The sequence below is a fragment of the Antechinus flavipes genome, chromosome 6 (genome assembly GCF_016432865.1).
Source record: "Antechinus flavipes isolate AdamAnt ecotype Samford, QLD, Australia chromosome 6, AdamAnt_v2, whole genome shotgun sequence".
NCBI lineage: Eukaryota > Metazoa > Chordata > Mammalia > Dasyuromorphia > Dasyuridae > Antechinus > Antechinus flavipes.
The window spans coordinates 29,314,197-29,326,290 of record NC_067403.1 but is presented as its reverse complement, the minus strand read 5'-3'; the positions used below and the strand labels follow the sequence as shown (position 1 = coordinate 29,326,290).

Sequence of the window (12,094 nt, the reverse complement as noted above, 5' to 3'; positions counted from 1 at the left end):
TAGAAATATTCATTCATTGCAATTTTTAATCAAATAGTTTCTGTTTTTTCCACATGATATTTTGGCTATTTGAAGCTGTTGTTTTTATAAATGTGTCACATGGTTGGTTTTTAACTCCAGTTTTGTGCTAGAATTGCATGTGACTCCTTTAAGACATAAGATTGCAGTCCTAATCTTGAACAGAACATAAAATCTCATTTCTTTTCTCCCTCTTTAGATTTCATCAAGTTTTGAATGATTGCGACATAATGACAGCAGAGGATTCCACTACAGCAATGAGCAACGATTCCACCAACATGTCAGCGGCCAAAGTTCCTGAAGGTATTGCCGGGGCCCCCAACGAGGCCGCCCTCCTAGCCCTCATGGAACGTACGGGTTATAGTATGATACAGGAGAACGGGCAGCGCAAGTACGGCGGTCCTCCCCCAGGTTGGGAAGGGCTCCACCCCCCACGCGGCTGCGAGGTCTTTGTGGGTAAGATTCCCCGAGATGTGTATGAAGACGAGCTGGTTCCAGTGTTTGAGTCGGTTGGGCGTATCTATGAGATGCGGTTGATGATGGACTTTGACGGGAAGAACCGCGGCTACGCTTTTGTGATGTACACTCACAAGCACGAAGCTAAGCGTGCCGTGAGGGAACTGAACAATTATGAAATCAGACCGGGCCGACTTCTGGGAGTCTGCTGCAGTGTGGATAACTGCCGGCTCTTCATCGGGGGCATCCCCAAGATGAAAAAGAGAGAGGAGATCCTGGAGGAGATCTCCAAAGTGACTGAAGGGGTGCTCGATGTGATTGTGTATGCAAGTGCCGCCGATAAGATGAAGAACAGAGGGTTTGCCTTTGTGGAGTACGAGAGCCACAGGGCAGCGGCTATGGCCAGGAGAAAACTCATGCCGGGAAGAATCCAGCTCTGGGGACACCAGATTGCAGTGGACTGGGCCGAGCCCGAGATAGATGTGGACGAAGACGTCATGGAAACCGTTAAGATTCTGTACGTGAGAAATCTGATGATTGAAACGACCGAGGAGACAATTAAAAAGAGCTTTGGCCAGTTCAATCCCGGTTGTGTAGAGCGAGTTAAAAAGATCCGCGATTATGCCTTTGTTCACTTCACCAGCCGGGATGATGCCGTCCATGCTATGAACAGCCTCAATGGCACGGAACTTGAAGGCTCGTGTCTTGAAGTTACTTTGGCCAAGCCAGTAGATAAAGAGCAATACACACGCTATCAGAAGGCAGCCAAAGGAAACGTAACTGCGGAAGTGACACCTCAGCAGCCTAACTATGTTTACTCGTGCGATCCCTACACGTTGGCCTACTACAGCTATCCCTACAATGCTCTGATTGGACCCAACAGAGATTACTTTGTGAAAGGTAAGTTAGCTCTTTGGGGCATTTTTATTTAATTCACCATTGCTTACTTTTGATCATCATTTTCTAGCCCATCAGTTTGCTTCTATTGTGTGCTAGGGTAAGCAAGGCACTTTTTTTTTTTTTAATATACGAGCTTTTAGACCTTCCTTTGTCAGAACTTAAAAGATATCCACCTTAGTTGTCATTAGAAACCATAAAACTTATACTAATTGTATATAAAGTAAAATTGTCTAGTTTTCTTAAGAGAACCGAAAGGTCTTAGCGGGCAATTTAGCTTAACCCCTTCATCTTGCTAATCAAAGAATTGAAGTCCAAAGACAGTTAATGATTCCCCCCAAATTACCCAGGTGCTATGCAGCTGACATCCTTCAACTCCAGAACCTGTCCATTTTATTGTATATGTTACCTCCTAAAAGGCTTTGTTATGTGTCATGTAGAATAGGTAGTCTAGGTGTTATTATCCCACTTAGTGGATGGGCAGCCTGAGGCGCCTAAAAAAATCAAACACGGTATTCAAGGATGATTCACTATGTGACCACAGATTTGGGTGCCTGGATTTCTCCATTTCATAAGATGAGATCTTGACGTTGGTGATTTTTAATGGGTATCAGTGATGTAAATGTCATGTGTTCTAATATAGCCAAGAGTTTTGACCTCATTTGTATAAATTAGGAGGATGTCCCCAACATCTTAGTGCAGTTTTAAACTTTAATAGCTTAAAACTTCATTAAGGGTCTATTTACTTTTGATGAATTAGTTTATGTAGTAATTTCACTCAGGAATAAGAGGTTTCCTTAGGCATCCGTAACATTAAAATGAGAAGGTATTAGCCTGGATGACTTCGATTCTTTGTAGACAGTCAAATCTCAGGGTCCTTGGAGTCTTCAGAGATGTGAAGCTGGGCCTTCTGGCACTGTCACTTGTGATTATTCATCCCAGTTTTGTGTTGTTTCTATAAGCAGGGAGCATAAGAGGCCGAGGGCGAGGTGCAGCTGGCAACAGAGCCCCAGGCCCTAGGGGATCTTACCTCGGGGGATACTCTGCCGGCCGTGGCATATATAGCCGATATCATGAAGGGAAAGGAAAGCAGCAAGAAAAAGGATATGAACTTGTACCAAATTTGGAATTATCTGCTGTCAATCCAGTTGCTATTAAACCCGGTACAGGTCAGTATAAATCTGAGGGATGGGCCATGTCCGATTAGCCTTTGTTAGACTCAGCTACACAAAAATATGTGCATGTACCTCGGGGAAAATAAGTCAAACACTGGGATCTTTAGTATTTCTCAGGATAGTGTAATTTCTGCTCCAATAGCTAGATCTTTTGCCTTCTCTGAAGAGAATATGACCAAAAAAAGTTTATTTTTCTCCTGTTGTACCTGAACTTTACACAAAGAGTTTGTGGAGATGGTGGAAGCTCTCACTTCTCAATGGTCAGGGCCACCATCCCTCTTTTGTAATAATGATGTAAATGAACTAGAGATCCAGAAATGTCATGAAGGTGCAACATGAGATATTACAATTTTTTTTATTTGTTTTTTTTTTTTTTTTGCTGAGGCAATTAGGGTTAAGTGACTTGCCCCGGGTCACACAGATAGGAAGTGTTGTGTCTGAGATCAGATTTGAGCTCAGGTCCTTCTGACATCAGGACTAGTGCTCTATCCATTGAGTCACCTAGCTACCCCAAGATATTACAATTTCTGAGTCAATATCTAATTGAGTATCATCCTTGCTTATAAGCACCTGTTCCTTTTAGTCCATCCAAATAGTGAGGATGCAGATAAAAATCAAGACAAGAGATTCCAGAAAGCACAGCGAACTCCTCAGAAACGCCACGATTCACGTTATGAGATAGTCTCCAACATTTACAATCCGTTAATCAATTACCATCTGTAGAGCTCTGCATTGGGTGCTATGGAGAATTCAAGAGAAAAACCAGAACATCAACATCCTTGCTTGCCCTCAAGAGGCTTACCTCTGAAGGGAACACAGGAAAAGCAAGAGTAGCAACACATTCACCACTGATACGCACATTTGTCAGTGACTCGATCAGGAACACAATTTTCCATGTTTCCATTTAACCGCATATTTACTTACCTCACCAAAAGTAGACTAAGATTGCTTGAGTGGATAATTTCCATAAAATATGAAAACCCAAAAGGTAGTAATATGAGCTCATTATATCTTTCATACACGAATTCACTCACAGGTCAAAGTTCTATAAACTTCACCCAAATATGGGGGGAAAAAAATAACAAGAAGTCTGTTACATTTTAGCCCATAGGAAAAGAAAGTATTTGTCTTATTGAGCACCTCTTATTAAAGAGATAAAAAAATAATTTGTTATACATAAGATGCTTTCAGAACTTTCCTGATCAGATCCCCATCTAAATACTACTCACATTATGAGCAGGTATTGAGCTAACTTTTTTCATTTAAAGATTTTCTTGTTTTTCTTGTGCACATAAAACCAACCCAAATTTCAGTGGCTAACTCTTCCTATTTGTAATTGGCAAAAATATAAGGGTTGAAGGGAGAAGAGAATCCAATATATATAGTATATACAGAGTTTAGTTGGAAAAAAAAAATAATGTTCAGAGGATTGCAGGAGGTATTGCAATGAACTGGTAAGCAGAACAGAATAGTCCCAAATAAGCCAATAAAGTTCTAGGGAGTATTAGTTTTCTCTCCTCTTCTGTTTTTCTTTTTATCAAGAATATTAGCAATTTAAAAGGTTTGTTCTCTTATGTCTCTTGTTCATCTTTTCCACTGGCCTTGTCTTTTCTCCATTCTTAAGAGTGATCACCTTCATTAGGGGGATCTAGAAATGCTGAAGATAAGCAGAATTGCCTATTAATATGTTGGCTAGTTAGTTGCCGTCATCTAAACTAGGAAAAGACTTGGTAGAAAAATATAGTAGCTTGTGAAGAAGAGTGATTGTATAATGGCATAACATGATGTAGAAAGCAGAGCTTGGTCCCTTGCCGATGTCATTTGTATCTGAAAATTCTCTAGGTCACAATAATATGAAAAGTAAACAGAGCCTTTGGAGTCATAAGCTTCCACATTTCTCCTTCCTCTCTCTTTCAATGACTAGACTTCTTTGAACATTTCAGCTCATTTAAGTCCATCCTCCATTTAGCTCTTTATCTCTTTGTGTTTGTGTATGCAAATTCTAGTAATTAGATAAAAACCTATTTCCATACTTTACTAGAATTTATATATATTTTTAAAATCAATATATTGTGTTAAATATGTAATATAATTGTAAAAATAATCATTCACATAAAAAAGCTTCTTTATCTGTACATTTCATCTCTGGATACTATAGTTATTTTTTATTATCTTCCCACAGTGCCTAAAATCGTGTTCCATCAAGTAAACATTCAGAAAATATTCCAAACTTTTTGAGACTTTAATTGAAATGCCTTTATCTCTACCCCCAGATTTTTGAATTTCACACAGAAAGACCCATGAAATCTTGGCCTGACTATTTTATTAGTGGATCCTCTTACAAGGCTTAAAGGTTACTGTAGCTTTAATTTTACATGCTGTATGCTCTCATCATGTGTAAGTAATCTGGTGTTTAATTTCTAATGCAGAACCAACAGCATGAATCTATTCCTCTGAGCTTTGTAATGAAACTCTCAGCTTAAAAGACAATTAAGCCAAAGAAGGTTGCAGGTCTAGCAGCCGTAAAATGATAAGAAGGTGGCTGACTTAGTCGGATGAGGTCGCTCCAAGATATCAAGATCTTGGCCAATTTCCAATTTCGACCTTACTTGTTTGGGCACTCTCACCACTGCCCACCGTAGAGATGAAAGAAATTTCTTTGTATTGAATGTTATTACTGATAGATCATTTCTCAGCCAGTGGCAACGTCTTGCTGGTATATTTGATTTCACTGCAGAGAGAGTATATTAATCTTAATCAGCTTGTTTTTTCCCATTCCTGATCCCATTTTAGTGGCCATCCCTGCTATTGGGGCCCAGTATTCCATGTTTCAGGCAACTCCTGCTCCCAAGATGCTGGAAGATGGTAAAATCCATACAGTGGAACATATGATCAATCCCATTGCAGTGCAACCAGACCCAGCCAGTGCTGCTGCTGCCGCCGCCGCCGCTGCTATCATACCTGCTGTTTCAACCCCTCCACCTTTCCAGGTAAGTTTGTTATGTCATGGAAATTCATGTGATAGGTATTTCCTTTCACCATTTATTTGTGTATTGATAGGTTGGGAGTTTCTTATGTGCCTAGAACTCAAAATAGGGTGAGGTAAGCCAGGTTAATTTTAAACACAAGTTCCTGCTTTTAGGAAGCTGTCACTCCAGGAGACACTTACATTAATATTAGAGTGACAGATTTATTTGGTATTCCAATTTGTGCTGGAAGGGGAAGGAAAGGAGAGAAGGTTTTGAATAGTTTTTAATCTGTACTATTATCATCTCCATTTTACAGCTGAGGAAACCGAGGCAGATAGGAATTTTGTAAGTGAACTTGCCCATTGTCATATAGTTAGTATCTGAGGCTAGATCTGAACTTAGGTCTTCGTGACTATAGCTCTCTTATCTGCTATACCAAAAGTACACCAGAAATTGTGAATCCTACTGATGAAAGCCTCCAGTGGCTCCAAGAAACTGCTCACAAATTGAGCTCTCTTTCCTTTGTCTTTGGGATAAATAGAGAAGTCATTGAAAGGGAGCGAGGGGAGAGAAAACGTTTTGTTTATTTCCGTTTTTATTTCAGACTTTACTCATGGTTTTATTAATGGAGAGAATTCTCAGTGAGAAATACTTATTTTGCAATTTAGTCTTTGTGAGCTATCTGAGACACTGAGAGGTTGTGTGACTTGTTGATCAAAGTCAAACAGCCAATATAGATAAGAGGACAGCTTCAACCCTAGTCTTCCTGCCATAAAGCCTACACTGTAACCATTATGCCATGCTGCCTTTTACTTATTCTTATTCTAAACTAGGTCTTGAAGTTGCTTACGTTGCAAACTCGTAAACTTCAGGAGTCCTGTGTCCAAATTGAAATTTGTGTAAATGAGGGGAAAGAAATGGCAAGGAGCAGAGCGTGAGGTGATAGCATACATTCATTAATTCAGTAAATATTGGACTCCGTATTCAACACAAAGGCTGTTGATAGAAATTAATTCAATTCCTGGGTCTAGGTAGAGACACGGGTGATTTTAGATAATGACAAATGAGAACAATGATGAGAAAGGGTAAGTGATTTTAACTGAGACTGAAAAAACTAGGGAGTTCAGTGTAAGAACAGAGGAGGGAGAGTGTTGCAGTCAGGAGATACAGCCAGAGAGAATGAGAGATGGGAAGAAGGATATTCATTAGATTATGAAAGGCTTCGAACACCAAAGTATTTTGAATTTGATTTGAAGACAGTGGACTATACTTAAATATATTGGGTGTATTGTAGAAGTGATTAATGGTTAGGTATGAATTGGATGAGATGAGCTATAAGATCCTATCTCTTTGATTCTGTTCCTTCAAAACCCCAGCAACGTGGTGATTCTTTGGGTCATAGTTCTTAGAAGTGGAAGGGATCCTGTAGATTACAGTGGGCAGATTTTCCCAAACTTGTGATCTATAAAATCGGGGGGGAGGGGAGGAGGGGATGGCTGATGAATTGTTGGGATGGGAGGATATCTTCAACCATCAGGTGAAAATCTCTTTTTACCTTAAGAAAAGGTCCTCATACTTGAAAAGATTTATCATCATTATTGTTTTACTGCAAATGTCTCTGGTAAAGAGTGTTAGGAATGCTACAGTTATGCATCATTGAGTGTACACAAATGACTTCCATTTATCAAGAGGAAGAGGGAGAGAATGTAAGAGTTTGTTAAAATCTTCTAATGTACAATTGTTCTCTAACAGCACATAACTCAATAAATTAATTCCTAAAGAAAGAAAGAAAATCACCAAGCTATGCAAAATTGGACAATTAAAACCATAGGGCTTGTGGGAGAAATTAGGGTTAAAGGCGTAATGCTCAAAAACTTCATCAGTGGCACATTAAAAAAAAAAAAAAGTTAGTAATCAAATTAAAATGGTAGTACAGTTTTATGCATGTTAAATGGTGAAGAAATATATAAAAACTACAATAAATAGTAACAGTTTCTATAGCCATGAGCTGCTATTTGTCTTTCTTGAAAGCTAAAAGCAAACGTGCATCCCCAAAGTCCTGGACCACAGGGCCATGATATCAAGAAGAATACTTCGATATAGACCAGCCTCTGTCCACAGCTCCTACTCTACCAAGAGAGACAAAAATATATGTCAGTTTACCTTGAAAAGGACCTGAAGTTGTGTAGTGAAAATGGATGTGAGAAGGATTGAGGAACTGATTTCTGTACTTTTTGATAAATTCTCACAGAAGCAAACATGAAAGTCATGTTATGCTCATTATTCCCTAATATATCAATCATGTTGAATTAAATTTGTATTTACAAAGTAAGCATTATAGTGGAACTGAACGCACATTTTCAAAGTTGGAAATGTATGTAGTTTGTGGTTTGCCATGAAATGAAACCATTTTATGCCAATGCTATCTTAAGTTTTTTTGTATTAGAAAGTTTTCTCTCTCTCTCTCTCTCTGTGTCTCTAACACACATGCACATATGTGTGTGTGTATAACGTATAATCATATATATGCACAATTACCAATGTATAATTACGTAGAGATGCATACAATATTTTAATCTTGTGCTTTATAATAATCTGTTTTAAAGGCTTTAAAATTTTTAGTGAATCAGTCAGTATAAAATACCATGAAATATTGGTTCCTCCAATTTATGAATTGCATCAGCTTTGATACATATCCCATGTCTCCTCATCTAGCACTCTGTTTTCCAAATAAAATTAATCCCACAAAGGGGAAATCAAGTTCCCATAGGTGGCAAGTTAACAGAGTGGGGAAGTCATTCATAGCCAGATCTGTGACTGGAAACCCACTGCTCTCTCGACTTCCCCTTGCTTCTCACCTGTTTAATACCGTAGATTTACGTGGGGATTTTTTTCTCTGTTCTCCTCAGGGCCGCCCAATCACTCCGGTGTACACGGTGGCTCCAAATGTCCCGAGAATCCCCGCGGCTGGGATCTACGGTGCCAGTTACGTCCCGTTTGCTGCTCCTGCTACAGCCACACTAGCCACACTACAGAAGAACGCCGCGGCTGCAGCTGCGGTTTATGGGGGTTACGCTGGCTACATACCTCAGCCATTCCCTACCGCTACAATTCAGGTTCCCATCCATGATGTCTACCAGACATACTGAGATTTGGGGGAGGGAAGGGTTGTGAAAACAAACAGAAAAACCACTGAAGGAACACTTTACTATTTATGAAGAAAGTACCCATCGCCAAGAACATGCCTGAACTTTAGTAAATATATCTAGAACCCTGAAAGTGAAGAATGTTATCAAATATTAATGTTGAAATATTTTATACAAATGAAGTCACTAGTTTTTTGTGACTTTTAAAGTGAATGCTCCTGTATTCCTACATTTCTCAGAGAGTTCAACTTGCAATGCCTTAATACGATCTTCTAGTCACATGTATGCAATGGTATGTTTATAAAGGTTTTTTTAGCAATTATATTTTCGGTATGAAGGTTATTTTCTTAACTTCTGCACTCCAGAGATGTTTATTTTGTAGTGCCTTTAATAAATATATTGACTATATATATATTAAGAACATCCATGCAGCTAGGTGATATTTTGAAAAGATATATTCAATATTTAAAGATACAGAAAAGTAGTGCTTTTAAAAACATAGACAACCCTGAATACCTTATTTAAAAAAATAATCCTGGAAAGTGCAATTTTAAGATGAGTGAAGCCACTGTGTTGTTGCCGGCCATTGGGATGATGGCGTCATCTTGGATACATTCTCTTTTTGACAAAAAATGGAAATGCTCACATTCTCCTTTATCGAGGAGGAAGTAGCCTGAGATTTCTAAGAGAATTTCTTAGATTTCGGCCTCTCCCACCGACTGTGCTCTTCCTCATTTTCCATTTTCCTTTGTCCTCCAAGACTGGACAATACTGGACATTTGGGGAGTGGGTTGTTAGAAACAGAACAGAAATCGCTGAGTTCTCTATACTCAACTACTTTTTTGGTAGTATCTTTTTATCTGTGCTTTGGTGCATATGCTGAAGCAGGATCTGATAGAGCTCCCGAGAGAGCGCCTCTATCTAGCTTCTTCATTGTCCAGGCCGACATTGGATTTCCTTTCCGATTCTCTTGAATTTTGTTTTTTTTCTTTCGAAGTTTAAGTTGTAGTGACAGAGAATGTGCGCTTTAATTGTAGACAGGGTCCAAAAAGAGTTCTTGTCCGTAGGAGAGTAATGCTTTATCCACTTATGAGTCTGGTGATCATGTCTCGTTGCTAAATTTCTGCTGTAGTTGGGACTATTAGAATACTGTGCTTGTAAAACGGGGCTTTCCTCCATTCACTGTGCACAAGTAACTTCCGCTTCGGTGAACTAAATTTGGGAGAACACATCCAGGAAGAGGAGGAGAAACCTGTAGGAGTTTTAAAAGTTTGTAAATATCTTCTACTTAGACATTTTTAATGTCGTTTTATTTTGCAAAAAAAGTACATGGTGTGTGTTTTACCAGAAAATGAAACCATTTTATTTCAATGTTATTAATGAGGTTGTTGGTTTTTTTGTTGTTGTTGTTTTTGTTGCTATTAGGAAGTAATTATATTATTGCAGTGTTTTGTGGCCTGTTTAAAGGCTTTTATTTAGCAGACCGAATGTAAAATACAGTAAAATGTTGATTCTCACCCACTTTATGAACTGCATCCGCTTTGATTGGAAAACTTAAAGAAGTGAGGTGTGCAATAGGTAGAGAGTATGCAGTTATGTTTTTATGTCATTGTGGATCCATTCAATCTCTCCAGCCATGGGATTTTTTGCTGGTGGCGGTATGAAATTTACATGTGTGGACAGAGAAGTGGGTCCACTCCCTTAGCAAATATTTTTAGATTTTGTTTATAAAAATATAAATTAAAAGATTCCCAAATGCCTATTTTCTCATCTTCTGATGGGAAGAGTTTTTATATATAAACAATATTTATTTTTAACTATTCTATAAAATTATTGAGTGCCAGGTTGAAGCCTTTACACGTTCTTGACATTCTTTTCCATGATTTTTAAAACCACACTTAGGGAGTAGAGCAATTGTGCAATGTTCTAAAAACATCTAGAAACCTGCATCCAAATCCTAGCCTATTAGAATAAATCATGTTGTGAGATTTTTATGAGGACCAGATCTTCATCCTGTAAAACAGTGGAAGAATCTTTCATTGGCAATAGTGGAGGATTTCTATAGAATTTTTTTTAATAGGATGAGTCTCTGACACCTTATTCTTACTGTATTTTACATGTGCCTGTAAAATTAAGTGCAAAAAACAAAAAAAGAAGAAGAAGAGGTTTCTTATCTTGGCAAATACCAAACTACCTTAAAACTGATGTTGGTGACATAGCCAGTTAGATATCAATGAGCCTCCTGTCTTTGATCATCTATCTGCACCATCTGTCTGAACCATCTATATTGTTTCAAAACCATTTCATGTACACTACTGAGGTAAGTTTATAACTTGAAATGTGAAGTTTGGGGAGTTTTTTTTGTGGTTTTTTTTTTTTTTTTTGTCTTGTTTTGTTTTGTTTTTAGGTTAAGAACAAACTCGACCAAAAAGTTTAGTGTGACCTGTTTTTTGAATGTCGAAGTAGTTTAGTTATTACCTTTTCTTTGTATTTTGGAAGCTTTTAAGTTTATTTAGTTCTTGCTCCTTTTATAGTTTGTTCTTAGGATATAGTCAATAAAGCATTCTTTAAAGTAATTTTTGTGACTTCATTTCAAATTCTGGGTTCAGTTTTAATAAAAGATGCTACATTTACACACTTTTGAACACTTGACACCAAATAACACTTGCAAGAAAAGTGATCCTATGAATTCACTGTGGCCAATTTGAGGGAAAAAATGGGGGAAAAAACACGTTAGTTTGGAGTTGGTATGCTTAGCTAAATTGTGTATTATCTACATCCTACCTGGCTTCTCTTCAAATTCAATTTAACAACAGATTCAAGGAATAGTTTAAATGATTAATGTTTGTAGAACATTACATCAGGCTAGAGAGAAAATTTAGATAAATAGACTCTGTCTGGGGAGGGGATAAAAAAGTAGACACACGAGGCAGCTAGTTGATGCAGTGGATAGAGCACCAGCCCTGAAATCGGGAGCACCTGAGTTCAGATCTGGTCTCAGACACTTACCACTTCCTAGCTCTGTGGCCCCAGGCAAGTCACTTAACTTCAATTGCCCCACCCCCACCCCCCCCAAAAAAGTAGACACAAAATCATAATCATTACACGTTTAACATGTCTAAGAGATGCAGAACAAATGATCTGATAGGAAAGATGTTTCCAACTGGAGCAGGTTGAGGGACCATCTGAATTAGGTTTTAAGTGCTTAGAAGAGATAAAATAGGAGAGAGAAAGGTCATTCCAGCCAGATGGGAATGATGAGCGCAGAAAGGTGGAGCAGGGAGGCTGGACACAATAGTTTTTTGACAAATAGTAATTTGACTAGGTAGAGTGTAAAGTGCATGGGGGGAGTAAAGGCAGAGTTCTGTCAAGTTGTGGGGGTTTTGAATACCTGATAAAGGAAAAGTATGATCTATGCATAAGGAAGATAAAT

General features: G+C 38.4%; 1 protein-coding gene across 7 annotated transcripts in view; it reads left to right on the top strand.

Moving 5' to 3' along the window:
- RBM47 (RNA binding motif protein 47) overlaps positions 1-11,237 on the top strand; it is a 139,986-nt gene extending 128,749 nt beyond the window's left edge. For 5 of the 7 annotated variants that reach the window (XM_051965949.1, XM_051965947.1, XM_051965948.1 and 2 more), the window contains 4 exons: positions 218-1,374; positions 2,334-2,540; positions 5,340-5,536; positions 8,425-11,237. In XM_051965949.1, the coding sequence (XP_051821909.1) occupies positions 249-1,374; positions 2,334-2,540; positions 5,340-5,536; positions 8,425-8,664 (1,770 nt within the window). In that variant the 5' untranslated portion in view covers positions 218-248 and the 3' untranslated portion in view covers positions 8,665-11,237. The remainder of the gene's footprint in view (positions 1-217; positions 1,375-2,333; positions 2,541-5,339; positions 5,537-8,424) is intronic. The other 2 variants (XM_051965953.1, XM_051965954.1) reach the window with 2 other exon arrangements.
- Positions 11,238-12,094: the final 857 nt, after the last annotated feature.